This window comes from Stigmatopora argus, chromosome 9 (genome assembly GCF_051989625.1).
Source record: "Stigmatopora argus isolate UIUO_Sarg chromosome 9, RoL_Sarg_1.0, whole genome shotgun sequence".
NCBI lineage: Eukaryota > Metazoa > Chordata > Actinopteri > Syngnathiformes > Syngnathidae > Stigmatopora > Stigmatopora argus.
Window position 1 is genome coordinate 14,674,327 of NC_135395.1, and position 15,580 is coordinate 14,689,906.

The following is a 15,580-nucleotide window of genomic DNA, read 5'->3' on the forward strand; positions in this document are numbered from 1 at the left end:
GCATGGGTGTTATAGTTGACTGCACATTGGGGCGTTGCCTCGAGTTCAATTGTTTGCTTAGCTTCTATCCCTCACACTCTTCTTACCTGCAGAGCACCACGCAACTCTACAAAAAGGTAAACTAATGGACTGTGTTTAGCTGCGTATGTTTCCAATCTTGCTGTGCAACCATTTAGGCGCTAAATATTGTTATGGTTGCACATTCTGTTTTACAGATTTTTTTTTAAATGACCAGATTTTTGTTTTTCTTCTTACACAATGCATCTACTTCTAATTTAAATGAGAAAAGTTTGTTTTTCATGCTGCAGTCCTTTTTTAAATTTGTTTAGCAGATTGTATATGATATGATATGTTATGAAATGTAGTTTCACGTATATTTGGGAAGTTGCGCAACTTCAGGGTACAGTGCAGATCGGGCTTGTGTACCTGTATGAGCATGAAATGTTGGCCACACCTTAAGTGATGGGCGCATAATGAGATTTTGTGTGCAGGAATGTTTGTGCAGTAGACAGTTCAGTTAAAAATAAGTTGATTTAACCCTTTTGAAACACTGGTCACTACAGTGAACACATTCGAAAGCTGTTATTTAAAAGGAATAATAACAAAATGCATCCAGTTATGGCCCTCTGTAACACTAAGGCACCTGTGTCAAAGTGGCGGCCCGGGGGCCAAATCTGGCCCACCGCATCATTTTGTGTGGCCCGGGAAAGTAAATCATGAGTGCCGACTTTCTGTTTTAGGATCAAATTAAAATGAAGACTATAGATGTATATTAAATTTCCTGATTTTCCCCCTTTTTAAATCAATAATTGTAATTTTTTAATCCATTTTTCTGTGTTTTTAGTTCAAAAATCATTTTTTTAAATCTAAAAATATATTTAAAAAGCTAAAATAAACATTGTTTTAGATCTATAAAAAAAACTGAATATTCAGGGATTTTAATCCAGTTCTTTTAATCCATTTATAAAAAAAAAATTCTAAATATTATATCTAAAATGGTCCGGCCTATGTGAAATCAAGTTGACGTTAATGCGGGCTGCGAACCAACCCGAGTCTGACACCCCTGCTCTAAGGTATTTTTTTCTTTAAGGTATTTTATTCATTACATATCATTGGATAGACTTCCAATTCATTTGAATTAAAAGGATTGGCTGTAAATGCTCGTTTCAGTGCCATTGACAGCACATGACGTCAAATCCATTTTGGCGAGAAGTGAATTGGATCGGATTGCACTTTTAGTGCCGTCAATGCCAGCCAACTGGTTGAATGAGTGGCCTTCAATGGTTTAAAGAAATGCACACGAGTTAAATTACCTTTCCCTTGTAAAAGCTTTCAGAATGGGCGACAATCCAGTAAAACAGGAAGTGAAGAACTTCAACGTGAAGACACTGCGGAAGATAGAAACAGAGGAGAAGAATATACTTCCTACTCAGACGGGTATGTGGCAACTTTTTGACTACAATACCATTCCTGTCATTAAAAAGGCAATACTACTTCCTTCCAACTATTAAAAGTTCATGCAGACTTTGGATCAAGTTTCAACTGTGAAGACACACCCACTGATAAAGAGGAGCTCCTTCTGCCATTCACTCGCATTGTATAAAAAGCCTGAAAAAAAAGAGGAGGGGAGTTTTTTGGGTTGAAAAAATAGTCTGAAAATGATTCACCAGTATCAAGATGCTTTTGTTAATCGATTATTTGACTCAATGTGACAACCCTAGTTGGAAAAACATGACACTCCAGGAAACCAAAACAGTTATGTGGCCTACTTAAAACGATGTGTTTGACACACTAGGTGTAGAATTTTGTATAGTTTATGAGCTGTTGTTTTTTTCAACATTGTATTATCAAGTGCTTGAATATTTTTCTCTTTTTTAATATCTATATTTTTAGAAATCCAAGCAGAAAAGAAAATGGTGAACGAAGAACGTAAGTATGGAAGCAAAACCTTTATAGATAAGAATACGTACTACTACTTTAGTTCTTGTTTTAGGACTAAGCGTGCACAACACTAACTGGTTTGTGGACACGCCTATTTACATAATAAGGTAGGGTAGGTTAACACTTCAATTAGATTGGACGTCAAGCACTGTCATTGGCAGCCAATAAATTTAGTTTATTAAGGGTGCATCTTGGAAGCACCCTTAATAAACTGCTAAAAAAAATCAAAGGGAAAAAGTAGCATCGTATCGTTAGCAATTTATGATATTCAAAAAAAGCTTTGTGGAATTGAACCTTTGAGAAAATGAATGCTTCAGTTGATACTTTAGGACTCATTGTGCAAAAACAGGTATTGGTTTGTCATAACGAAAATTTACATAGGAAGATCGTTTTCTTTTTAAATAGCTTGCCGGAAGGAAGTAGAGGACTTTGATGTGAAAAAGCTGCGGAGGACAAAAACGGAGGAGAAGAATAAACTTCCAACTTCAGTGGGTAAGTGGGAAACATTGAACGCAACACAATTCAGTAAATCAGTAAACAGGAGCAGTGCAACAGGCTGTTAATCACACCTGCAGATTTTGATTTAAAGGTCATCTATCAAAACACACATCCATCACAAAAAATAGCTCCTAATGTTGAATTATTGTTGTGGAACAGTATTGTACAATATGTGCATTAACACATTACTCATTGGATTCAATATTATTATTGATTTAGTGCTTATAATATAAGCAACCATATAATACAGTCAAGCATTTTAACATTTATTCAACTGCATTTAAATAATGAAGTTAATTTCAATGATTGTTTAATTCTAACTCTTGGTTAATGTGTTTTTCCTTATCTCCATTTTGATTATTTTTTTAGACATCGAGACTGAAAAGACAATAATAAAAGGAGAAAGTAAGTATTCAAGATTTTTTGGGGGGAATGATCCTATGAGAAAATGAACACTTGTTATTGTTTTAAGGAGTAACCGTGCAAAAACATGTTGATTTGCAAAAAACATCAGTTTACTTAGTAAGATAATTTGATATTTTGACAGCTTGCCGGAAGGAAGTTGCAGATTTTGATGTGAAAAAGCTGCGAAAGACAACAACAGAAGAGAAGAACAAACTTCCGACTCCAAAGGGTGAGTGGAAACCCTTGAATAAAATACTGTATCCTGTTTGATATGACAGTATGATCCTGCACATAACCCTTGAAAATGGGGCACCAAATGCTCTGGGGGGGAAATACAAAATGTTATGTTATTTCATGTTGGGTTTTTTCTGCAAGATTACATGTATCTGTTTAAATCAAGCTATTGGTCACATTCATTCATGCATTTAATCTTAATGAAATATGTTTTTTCTTCGTCTCTCTTTATTTTTTTATTTTTTTTATAGATATTCAGGATGAAAAGAAAATGATGAAGGGTGGACGTAAATGACTCACTCACTTACTGAAGCTTGACTTCTTCCCTTCTTCAATGTGGTCCAGTTCCATCTGCCACCTTCATAGGCCAACATGAGTTATTGAAAAATGTATTACTGCCCTTTGTGTATTTGAATCACTCTTTAAAAAAAATAAAAAATAAAAGCAAATTGTATCTTACAGAGTTTGACAAAAGATTTTGAGATTCACATCCATAAAATTCAGTTCTCAAATGTAATTCCCCTCCCCATGAGTCATATTATTGCAGACCTAAGCATGTAACAATTGAGAAAACAAATATCATTGAAGGGTTTCGGGTGCTTGGGTAAAATGAGCGTTGTTTTTGTACCATACTGCGAAATCAATGTACGGTAAACACATTTAAAAAGGCTAATGAGCCATTGAGGATGAGGATAATTGCTCCAACCGGTAATGCATGTTTTCTTTTATGAGACAGATTTCCCTATGAGAGTGCAAGCTCTTATCTTCCGTAACAGGCAACTATTTAAAAACAGACAAACATTCCACACTAAACAGTAGACCTTAGTTATATAACCATCCAAGTATATACAAAACTAAGAAAAGTTCATGCAGATTCCGTTTGCGATATCCACTTTATTTGGATCAAACATTCATGAAAGCTCTGTTGCAACTGAATTTTTGTCACTCAGTATGTTTTCCTGAGTTGCTATATACGAATAAATGGATTGATAGTTCAATTTTTATCTATAGATAGTGTGAAATAAATTCATTATCATTATTGAAATATTTCCTGCTTTTAGGACTTTAGTTCTCCAGCGAATTCGTCACCTTAAAAGTGCCATAGAACACCAAGTAAAAATGACATTCTTATGAAAAAAACATCCAAGTTAATTTATTCATTTTATGAACCGCTTGTCTTCACAAGGGTAGCAGGGGGTGCTAGAGCCTAGTTTGCATGTCTAAGGAATGTGGTTGGGAACCAGAGTACCCAGAGAAAACCTACACAAGTCCAGGGAGAACTGCAAACTTCACACAGTGAAGACCGACCTGGGATTGAACCCTCGACTGCAGAACTGTGAGGCCGACATGCTAACTACTAGTCCACTGGGCCACCCCCACATCTGAGTATTTATCTCATCTCATTTTCTGAACCGCTTTATCCTCACTAGGGTCGCGGGGGGTGCTGGAGCCTATCCCAGCTGACTTCAAGCCAGAGGTGGGGGAAACCCTGAATTGGTGGCCAGCCAATCACAGGGCACAAGGAGACAAACAACCATTCACGCTCACACTCATACCTCGGGACAATTCAGTGTGTCCAATCAGCCTACCATGCTTGTCTTTGGAATGTGCGAGGAAACAGGAGTAGCCGGAGAAAACCCACGCAGGCCTGGGGAGAACATCCAAACTCCACACAAGTGGACTGACCTGGATTTGAACCCGGGTCCCCCACTGTGAGGCCGAGTTTCTTAGACCTGTGTTAATCGAGCAAATTACAGTTTACAGTTGCAACATTGTTTTTATGTCAGTTACCACACCCACTGACTGACTGACGTACACGCATAGTATTTCAAAAAATAATAAATAAAATTGTGTACATGTATCATTTGAGTAATGCTTAATTTATATACAGTATGCTTACTTAATGCGGTACATTTTAGATTGAAGAAGCTGTGTGTGCCTGTGTTAGCTGTATTTATTCCAGGTTTTGAAGTACTACTACATATAAAACACCCAGCAGTTGTAGAACACACGCACCGTGTCCACCATTTGCCTTTAATTTGCCTCTCCAGTAGGGGGCGCCCGATAAGACAGGAAACACTCTACGGTGGGAGGGGCTCTGCGGGTCTTGCTCAGCTCTGGATGCTAACTTAAGTCCATCAACAAGCTAGTTAGCGACATGAGTGCAAGTGCTGAGGTCCCACTAGCGTCAGGACAACATGGGCCGAAAGTAAGGGCAGACGAGGGTCTTCGCGACCATCGATGATAATCTTTGCTGGATTGGGATTCCCTCCTTCATACATCTGGTCGCTGGCGGTGGGGGGACTTGTTTGATTTCGGAGTGGCGGGCACGTTCACTTGTCACGGATCGCGGGGACAACACGGAACACTTACCGGTACGTTTGTTTTGCTAGTCCGGCTAAGAGCAAACAGTACTACTGCAAGGACATAGCTAGTTGGCAATTCTGATAAATCGATCACAGCAATAATACTGCAGTATTGCGTATGTATTCGTATTTTTGTAATGGTGGTGTGCCTTTTCCTTCGAATGTCATAACGAGCAAAAAGTGGTGTAAACCTGTTTGTGAATATCAACGTCGTTTCGTTGTTATTATAATCTTGATACCGTTGGGTCGTCTGAAGATGGTTTGTCCCCTTTTTTGTTCTGATCTCTTTCATTGTCTGTGGAACTATTCAGAGAGGGTTTAAAACGAGCATTGGTTATTATAAATGTACAATAGAAAAAGCAGCTTCCTGGGAATGCTTAATCTGGGAAATTAAATCCATGTAGATTCTCGATCACTTCCTATTAAATTTGGAGTTTTTTTCAGATCACATCCTAGTAACTCATTGTCGGTGCTAGTTATGTATTATGGATCATTTTCTGTTGATTTTGTTTTTCCCCCAGGCCACTTTTGGTTGATTTTGGATCGTTTTTACCATTGTGAATGAATGGGGTGATGCCAAAAAAAGTTTTTATCCAGCTTTATTAAAAACTTATGTTTGCGCGAAAACTGTAAGCAATTCTTGTGCACATTGATTTCCTGATTTTTTTAAAAATGTGTATATTATGTGAATATGATTTGGGGGGTTTGAAATATGTAGAATAAGATACATTTAGGGATTTTGAATTTAAAATTGTTTGGTGGGTTAAAAACAAAGGGTTTGAGAGGTTTTGTCACAGCCGTAAACGAGAGAATCCTTCGTTCAAAGCATGCAATGTTTCAAAGTTAGAACGTTAAGAAAATTTTCAAATGCATGGTCTATGTGCAGTGTTGAAATAGTAGATGGGGGGGGGGGGGGGGGGGGGGGGAGAATATATGGGAATATAATTGGCCATCGTTTCATTTACATGTTCTAATCTGAGTTTAACCCTCAACAGAGAATAATGGTGGTTCCAGAAAGTGCAGGCCTGGTGGCCCAGCCAGATAATGTCAGTCCCCCTGGCCTGGAGGGCTCCATCCTGGGATGCAAGGAAGAGATGGAAGGTGCTCAAGCGGGGGTAGAGCTGGAGGAGGTCCGAAAATTGCAGGAACTTGTTCATAGACTGGAAATGCAGAATGAGACCTTGCGCAACAGGGGCGGCAAAAACACAATCAATCGAGGAGCCAGCAGCGAGAGCAACCTCACATTGGCTGTCGGCATCGACGACCGGCTTAACTGTTCAGCCACCAGCAGAGACTTGGACCTGTCACCCCCACTAGAAAACTTCACTGGCAGCAGCAACATGTTCCTTCTCCCTGGGTCCATCAGACCCGAGGAGGATGAGGATGAAGACGCGGTCGAGGATATCGGCCCGTGCGCCGGCTTCCTCACCCTGACCTGTAGTGGAGGGCCAAGACAAGGTCAAAGCCAAACGCCAGATAGTCCATCGCAAGAGAGCTATGAGTCCGAGACACTTGCAGAAAGCGATTCGGGGGTAGAGCAATCGGCTCTTGATGAGGTGGACATTCTTGATTTGGAAGATGAGTGTGCTGAATTGGAAGATGAGGACAGCTGGTATGTTCTTTCAACTGCACAACATATTGCAACAATGTCTCAACATATGACCATACAGTGATACATTGAATGTCATAACTCATTTGTCTTAATTCAGAAGTCTTCAGAAAGATGAGTCACGTCCAAATTTTCAGTTGCTTATGACTGACTTTCTAGCCATAGGGCTAGTGACTGTTATGTCTACTTAAGCCGTTTGGGATTTTGCATAAATTGGCAAAATGTTTTTATTAATATATGTATTCAGGATGAGCTGCACGGCAAGTCATCTTTTGCAATTTATGAGCAAAGGAAAGGAAGGCAGTGGGTATTAAAGTAGTACTAACTTGCGAAGGCATGAATACTAGGAGTTGCTCATTGCTCACTTAACAAAAGTTAACTATAAATAAGGAAAACCGCTTAAGTAACAAGTTAGCCGAATCCTTTTGTATGTATTTTTTGTTTAATGCTAAGAGTTATGTGAATGAAAATAGTTAATATTTTAAACATGTTCCACATTTTACACACAAAAATGTTATTGTTTTATTCTTTTTTGACAACACTGTTTAAAAACATTTATAGGTTGTATAGCACTAGTTTATATTAAACAAAGTTATGCATCGTTTTGAAACGTTAGTCACTGCTAATTTTTGGCCAAGTGCTTCTGTTCGTTTTGACTGTAGATCAGTTTTATTTGCTTATTAGCTTCCATATTTTGAATATACGCCATATCATTTCCAAAAGTAGATATAATCCAAAAGGCTAAAACCAGCCAGTTTATCTGCTTGCTTAACAGCCAGTCTATTCACGTCTTATTTCATCATTAGCCATACCATATGTGATTTAGTGGTGCATCATAGCCAAAATACCCAGTAATCCTGGTAGCAACATAATCTGAGCTGGCCTAGCTGCTGTCGCATGGATAAACTGCTTTGGGTGGGATTGCGCAGCATGTGACGCAGGGCCCCAACTGTGACCGGACTGCAACTGGGACAAAAACACTGGTGCGGAAGAACTCGAGGGAATCTGGGGACCAATCGTAACACAGCATGAATTAAAGTCATGCTCAGCTGGGCAGAACAACAATAATTTTGAAATTGAATCATATCTCTAATGCCAAAGACAACAGAAGATTTCCTAGAGTTTTTGTCATCGAAGCTTGAACTGAAAACAAAACGTACATGATATTCATTGTTGTGAATTATCTGAAGTCTCATAAGACTTGCTGGAGGCTAGTGATAATGATTTGTGACTTTACGCTTGAACTCTTACAACTTAAGTGACTAGACTGAAAATTGTGTGTAAAATGTGTTCCCATAAGTCAGCTCAATTTTTAATATCAAAAGAAGTTTTAATTTTTTTTCCCCTGTTGTCAGGGTCCATCACAGCGTGTGACTCGCATGATTTGTTTGTCACGTTTTTTTTATGCCCTATGGCCTTCCTCTCGTACCATTTTTATCCAGGGCAGGCATTGGCAGTAACTGGGAATTTCTGCACATACACACAGTACACACACTATTGGTGCCTACAACTATAATTACTGTGTCAACAAAATTGAACATTATCTCATGCCAAGTGTAAATCCAAGGCTGTACTGCACTTTTTGACCCGGTAATTCTTATTATAGCCAAGCTGCAGGTTGTGAGTCAGTGAATAGAAAGAATGAAACACCTGAATTTATCCCATTACAGTCATTAAAGAAGCAATATGTAAGATCAGTGGCAAAATATGATATTGTAACCAGGGTCAAAATAATGATGCACACAAAATCCGTTCTCCTTTGGATTGTCAAATAAGTGCGTCGCAATGGAGAATCAGGAAGGGTTATAATGCTAGTTTTGCATTTCAAGCAGTTAAAATTTAACTGGTGGGACATCCGTTTATGAACACAAAATCAGAAAGAAAAACGTTTCGTGGTCGCAAATCAGTTTTTAATATGTTAATATAGTTTATCCGTTGTTCACCTGCTTAACCAGTGTTATCACTATATCCCCAATCCATGATTCTTTCATCTCTACTCAAATATTACGGCCAGTTAGTCAATAATTGAAGTGCAAATCTGACGTAACACTCCTTTTAAACAGTTTACGTTGTGGATGCACAGTGGGATGTGTGACCTGAATATTTTTTTTCTCTTGTTGCTCATTCCACTGGGAATTTACCCGCTTTTGTATTTGTTCACTGAAAAGATCATTTGTGGGTGATTCTGGTTCTGAACCAGTTGGGCTGAGTCTTTTGTGTGCACACCTCAAAGGATCGGCCCATGTGAGCATCACTTCAAAGCTTCTGGCAGCTTCTTTACTGTGAAAAACACTTGAACTTCTATGAGGTCATTTTTTTGGATGAAGTAGATCATTTGAATTAATAGCCAAGCCTCAATATAACAGCTGTGTTGTCATCTAGTATAACAAACATGTTCAATTTTGGAAACTTGCACCATTACTGTCTCGATGCATTGATTGCCTCTCCTTCCTCTAAAATAATATGCAATGACAATTTCGGGCTATTTCACTTTTTCTTTCTTGTAATAATGTGTTTTCTTTGTTGTCGTCAGGTTGTACGTGTCACCTAAAAAACAAGTATCTGATGCAGTCCCCGAGTCTCCTCTGAAGTGGTGTCGGCAGGTTTTGGACCAACGGAGCCCAGAAACGGAGAAGGCATGTCGGACCCTCATGAGTCGTTTGGACCAGAGTATGTGTTATACGTAATATATGTTATCATGCTTGTTTCCATCGTGGAACCAAATTTCATCACCGTAATTGTCGGACGCCAAGGCGAAACTAACTAAGCCGCACCCGCCAGGCCTTCAAGTTTCAATTCAAGTTATTCTCACCATTAAACAGGAAGTTCAATGTGAACCAACTGCATTTTTGGTGACAATTCATCTGCAATAGTCTGCCAAATGTATGTAGAGTGTACATTTGGGGCAAAGTAAATCCCTCATCCAAAACACCCTTCAATTTTTTATGTGTGCAGTTCTACTATTAGCTCTTTTCAGAGGCCAGACAACAAAGATATTCAGTGGAGAGTCGAATGACTTCAAAAGTTATGCACTTGGTTAAGTGCTTCTTTAAGAGCCAAGTTTCCTAATGGTAGGAATAGAAGTGAAATTGCATGTTTTGGCAAGCCATACTTACTATTTAGGTGGTAACAATAAGGCACCGTTACATCTACTTAAAATGTTTTCACTTGTATTTTACCGTCCTAGATAGCAATCACTAGTTTCATTTTGAATCTTTTTGTTATTAGGACCCCCTGTGTAAACTTATGCATTACACTTGACCCACCTTTTCCTTTGTCTGTGCTCCATAATGGGTCATTCTATCCATCTTTTCTTGTTTCCCCCACAGCATCCCGGTGGAGGAACATGTACAGCAGCCCATCAGCAGAGGCAGGCTCAGCAGGCTCAGGCCTGATCTCTCCTGGGTACCACAAATCAACTAACAAATCTCTACTAACCTGTGGCAGCTCAGGTATGGCATGACATTAACACGCTCTGCTCCTCACATTCCGCACAACACCAAAGATGGACTGACCTGGGGATGTAGGTCACTTGTTATGTGTGCACGAATGTGTCGACAATTTGTTCACTTGAGGGCATTTTGCATGTTTGACTGGGGCAAATGTAGACCATGGTTATACTTTAAATGACTTCTATTCCTTTTCATTTGGTCGGTGTTCAGCTAATCCGTGTTTACTGTTGTTTTGTCCATTACTGTTTCAAAGAAAAGCAGGTTAACAAAAACTTAGAGAATATGGACCACATGAACAACTGAGGATTGACAGATGTAGATTGAGTTCCAATTTTGATAAATAAAAACTTGTCAAAGATATAATAGCTACCATAATTAGTAAGTGTTTATTTGCTATCCAAGGAGTTTCTAAAACAATAGTCATGCTTAATATAAGCAAGTACATGTGAACCACAGAATTATACAACAAAAGACACTTTAAGAACTCTTTCTTATCTTTATGGATAGTGACTAGGTAGTAAAAGCTTTTCGGATACACCTCATTAGGTGTCACATGTACTGTTTGAAAAGAATATGTACTTGTAAAACCCCTAAAACAAATAAAACTGATAACAAGTGATCTATTGAACAGCAAACGTTGGCAGTTGACATCTTTGTTCACTGTTTTTTTTAATGACAAACTAGAACAACAGATGAGATTAAAATGTACGGTTTTCAACATATTATCCTTTAACTGCACAACTGTTGATTCCTCAAACAGGTCAGAAAGGGGAACAAAGGAAACAGCAAATTAGAAACCAGTAATAGCTGCCAAATAATGTTGGAAATAAAGGACATTATTCGTTCTTACCTAGTGTCGCCACATTTGTGGCTATTAATAGGGTCTAAAATCTCACGCTTAAGTGTATATAATAAGAATATAGAATTATAAGGTCTGTTTGATTTTCAGCCGAACTGCTAGAAAGACGGTTGGTAATTATTTAAAGTATATTTTCTTTGGTGGGACTTAACATGTATTTTAAATATGTTTAAGTAGTGCTAACATCGATGAAATCTAACCGTCTAACTTGTTTTAATGGGTGTTACATTCACTCTCTTGGTTTTCCTGACATTTTTCTCACATTGCTAATGTTGGTGGCAAAACCTATAATTAACAGTTTTTGCATGGCTTATGGTGATGTGATCCAGAACAATCCCACCAATTTGCTATGTTGTCTTTTTTGTCAGTTTAAATGCCTTTTGGTATTTTGTACCTACTGTTTTTATATGTTAACACAACATTCCTTATAAAGTTGAGTGCAACAAATCAATAAACGAATATATTTTTTTTATTTACAATATTTTAATAGAAGACTCCAATATTTTTAAATGAGGTTTTACACAACAGGGCAGTGTATTATGGCTTGGTGCCTTTCCATGACTAAACCAATACACATTTTGTTTTCTAATACATCCTCTCCCCTGACAGGTGCCTGTGGTGTGCCATCAACCATGAGTTCTCAGTCTTCTATAGATAGCGAGCTCAGTACTTCAGATGACTCAATCTCCATGGGTTATAAACTGCAGGATCTAACAGATGTCCAGATCATGGCTCGTTTACAAGAAGAGAGTAAGTAGAGACTTGAGTTTTCTCCCAACAATATTTCAACGCAACAACAACACAACGTTGCAGCAACAAATGAGACAATCGTTATCTGAAAACAACAGCAAAATGAGGTTCCATCATCACAAGATAACAGGATCTGTAATTTGTCATGTATATCTTTTTTAATTTCAGGTCTGAGGCAAGATTACGCTTCTAGTTCAGCGTCTGCTTCACGCCGCAGTTCGACAACATCCCTTCAGTCCCTTCGCCGGGGCGGTACCTACAGCGACCAGGAATTTGACAACTATAGCCTGGAAGATGAAGAAGATGAATTCAGCCCTGTCCCTCAGCAACGCCACCGCTTCACTCCCTCTCCTTTAGGCTCACCTCGGTGTTTGTCGCCCTCCACGTCCAACCATGGACAAGAGCACAATAGCAGACTGTGTGCGCCTCGTGCAAGAACTCCCAGACGATCTTTACAGGGGCCTAGCGCGGAGCTTCTCAAATTTGCCAAGAGCGAGGGTATGTCACAGCTTCTGGCGGTTCGTGTGTATATAAATGGTCAAAGTATGAGCAACAGGGTGACGACAGTAATTGTGCCAAACAAACTCTTCTTGCTTAATGCCTCTATTTCCAGAAGAGTTGAGGCACAGCATGCCTAATCTGGCCCCTCGCACCAGCCTGCGTTCCCTGGAGGCGGTCAGAAACAGCCGCAGCATGGAGGCTAACCTCCAGAGCTCTGGCAATCGCATGTCCCACTTGACTCCCTCCCCATCCTCAGGTAACCCTCTACCCTGGACCCCTTATAGAATCACAATTACCTCTTGTCTCTCCCTCATTCCTCAGAATGCTGTTTCCATTTATTCACCCCCACATTGTGTTTCAATTACAGTGGTACCTCGACATACGATCGTAATCCGTTCCAAGACTGAGATCGTATGTCGAGCTTTTCGTAACTCCGAAAATGATGCGCACAAATGTCCTCACAATAGGATAACGCACGACCACTTGCCAACGAGAAATAGTCTTTAAAGAACGATCGCGGGACCTTCTTGCCTTAGAAAGAACAACAGGAAATGCCATAGCTGAGCTTCCCATGTATTGATTGTGGGTAATGAAGTTTTATTCTGAGAAAGGGTGCCATTGACTATTGGTGTTGTGTGCACGAGTATACTATATCACCCAGAAAGCCCTCTTTTTGCCCGCGCATGCGCGTTGTGCGTTTCCTGGTCGAAACTAGTCTGAATAAATCGTTCAGTCCTCGTAGATTTAGTAGTTATACACGAAAGAGATGCGGCAAAAAAAGACAGTGCGCTACAATGATAAACAGCCTCTCATGTTATGGCCACCTGGCTTTGTCGCATCTCGAAATTTTAATTGTATCGCGAGCGAATTATTCGATTGAAATTTTCGTCGTAACACGAGCATGTTGTATGACGAGCATGTTGTATCACAAGGTACCACTGTATTACTATTGTGACTCCGATTTTTTTATTAATTCCTTTTTAAATGATGAGCAAATAGTCTGTTTTCTGTGAGAAATGAAAGCAGGCTATTCACATGGTTTCAAAGGGTGTTGGTAGGGACACTATTTACAAGCGCTGTCTGTTTTTTACTTAAGGTATGGCTTCTAGTCGACTGCGGAGCAATGGCCAATCTCCTCTTTCTCTGCGGGCTCCAGTGAAAGCTGTCGACCCCATGGGCTCTATAGCATCTCGTCAGACGTCCAGAGGACTGCCTGTTATTCAAGCACCCGCTGTTTCAGGGGGTCGTCGGGTCCAGCCTGCTGCATCTTCTAACGGCGGATCCTATATACCAGGAAGAGCCTCGACTGGTGTGGGGCGAACCGCAGTGAGCCGAGGACAGTCCGTACCTACCAGAAGTAAACTGTCGCAACCAACCAGAAGGTAAGCACTATAAAATCCTCTGGGTCCCCTAAAATATTAAAACAAATTCGGTACCGTGATTCTGCTTGATTCTGAAGTTGTTTCCATATAAAAACAAAGAAAATGGTTTAATGGTTGTGTTCTAAATGACAAATGAAATAAATTCAGCGACCTTTGAGAATGCGTTGTAAAACATTTCACGGAAATGAATATGCTTTTTTTTGCTTGAGTATGTTTAAGCTGTTAGGGTAATGTATTGAGTGAACAGTTTTATAATCATAGGATTTTCTTGGCAAAGTCAATGAAAAGATTTGATTTGATTCACATTTTTTTTTTATTGCTATAATCAGACATTTCAACAAACTGAATCACATTTATTGCTCCTTGAGTGGAAGTTTCTCAAAGTGTTGTTAAATAACTTTTTGACTTTTGTGCTAGGTTTATTAGATTTCAGTCAAACTTCAACTGGTAAAGTGTCTTTCTGGTCTGGATGTAAAGCAATGTCGACCTACATAGCTGAGAAACTACATACTTCTAAACACTTTACCTTGATGCTTAAATTCAATTATAAAGCTTATTTGTCCTACTTATGAAGTCATTTCATTGCTGACCTTTGTTACAACATAGTTTTATTACCCTCCAAGCACTTCCGAGAACAGAGACGATAAAGACTTTGGATCTTCTTAATAGGTCGTTGGGCATGGTTAAAACCGCCGAGGAATCCTGGAAAGATGGCTGCTACTGAAGTTGATGTCCTATGATGGGTATTTACTGCTGCAATCCTCACTTAACCTCTTCTCATGGACATCTTAAAAAAGCAAGAGGGGACTGGATTTTTGTGGAGATTCATCTCTTTGTCTTGCATGAAGCATTGTCAACAATAACCAGCATGGATCTGTTGGCAAACAAGAAGGCACACTCCAAAAAATGTTAGGACAATCTCAAGTGCTTCCAGAAGATTTGTTTGGGTCAATTTTACATATTTTTCTATGGTAATTGTTTGAAACTGCTGTACTATTCATCAATTGTATTTGCTTTGTGATGTTATTAATATGGAGTTCTAAGGAAAGTTGTCATCTCCTGTTTAAATTCCTACTAGAGGTAGGCACTAAGTAACGCATGCTTGATGTTTTTTTGTTTTTTCTGGTCTCATGAAATTGTAATATGACAATTTTATGTTTTGTTGCACAATTTTTGGGAATTGCTGAAGGTATTGTTGATTGGATTATCGTCAGGTTTGTGTTCTCGTAAACTTCAGCATCACATCTCGCTTACGTCTCAGACAAAAAAAATGATTTGTGCCAAGGAGCATTTCTATATGATCACTGGTCATCTATGTTACAATATTGATAATATTGCATATCTACAAGCTGGTTGGGATGTTTTAGTGTTTTGAATCTACGGAAAAAAATGTTTATGCAATACGTCCCTCCTGCCTTAGGAAAGATTTCATTATCAGAGTACATTTGAAAAGAAATGAGAATAAAGATGTTAAATAAAGATCAATCTAAAACCTAACATGTTTTTTTGTGTGCGTTCTTGTTCCCCACTATCATCACAGGCTGACCAAGTTCCAATCTGGAATAGCTGCAGTAAGAGAATGT

At 39.1% G+C, this 15,580-nt stretch overlaps 2 protein-coding genes across 3 annotated transcripts; both read left to right on the top strand.

The window, feature by feature from the left end:
• On the top strand, window positions 1-3,537 carry LOC144082982 (uncharacterized). The gene is made up of 7 exons (XM_077610502.1): window positions 1-116; window positions 1,330-1,437; window positions 1,894-1,929; window positions 2,347-2,433; window positions 2,809-2,844; window positions 2,987-3,073; window positions 3,330-3,537. Exons 2-7 carry the CDS (start codon window positions 1,338-1,340, stop codon window positions 3,371-3,373), a joined length of 390 nt encoding a protein of 129 aa, XP_077466628.1. The 5' UTR covers window positions 1-116; window positions 1,330-1,337; the 3' UTR covers window positions 3,374-3,537.
• A 1,642-nt stretch (window positions 3,538-5,179) lies between these two features.
• On the top strand, window positions 5,180-15,494 carry LOC144082376 (SLAIN motif-containing protein-like). 2 transcript variants are annotated; one of them, XM_077609504.1, is made up of 9 exons: window positions 5,180-5,453; window positions 6,440-7,056; window positions 9,587-9,723; window positions 10,383-10,505; window positions 11,974-12,114; window positions 12,283-12,612; window positions 12,728-12,871; window positions 13,712-13,997; window positions 14,667-15,494. In XM_077609504.1, exons 2-9 carry the CDS (start codon window positions 6,446-6,448, stop codon window positions 14,719-14,721), a joined length of 1,827 nt encoding a protein of 608 aa, XP_077465630.1. In that variant the 5' UTR covers window positions 5,180-5,453; window positions 6,440-6,445; the 3' UTR covers window positions 14,722-15,494. The 2 variants fall into 2 exon arrangements, with proteins under 2 accessions (XP_077465630.1, XP_077465632.1); XM_077609506.1 differs by having other exon boundaries at window positions 12,731-12,871.
• The last annotated feature ends 86 nt before the right edge of the window (window positions 15,495-15,580 follow it).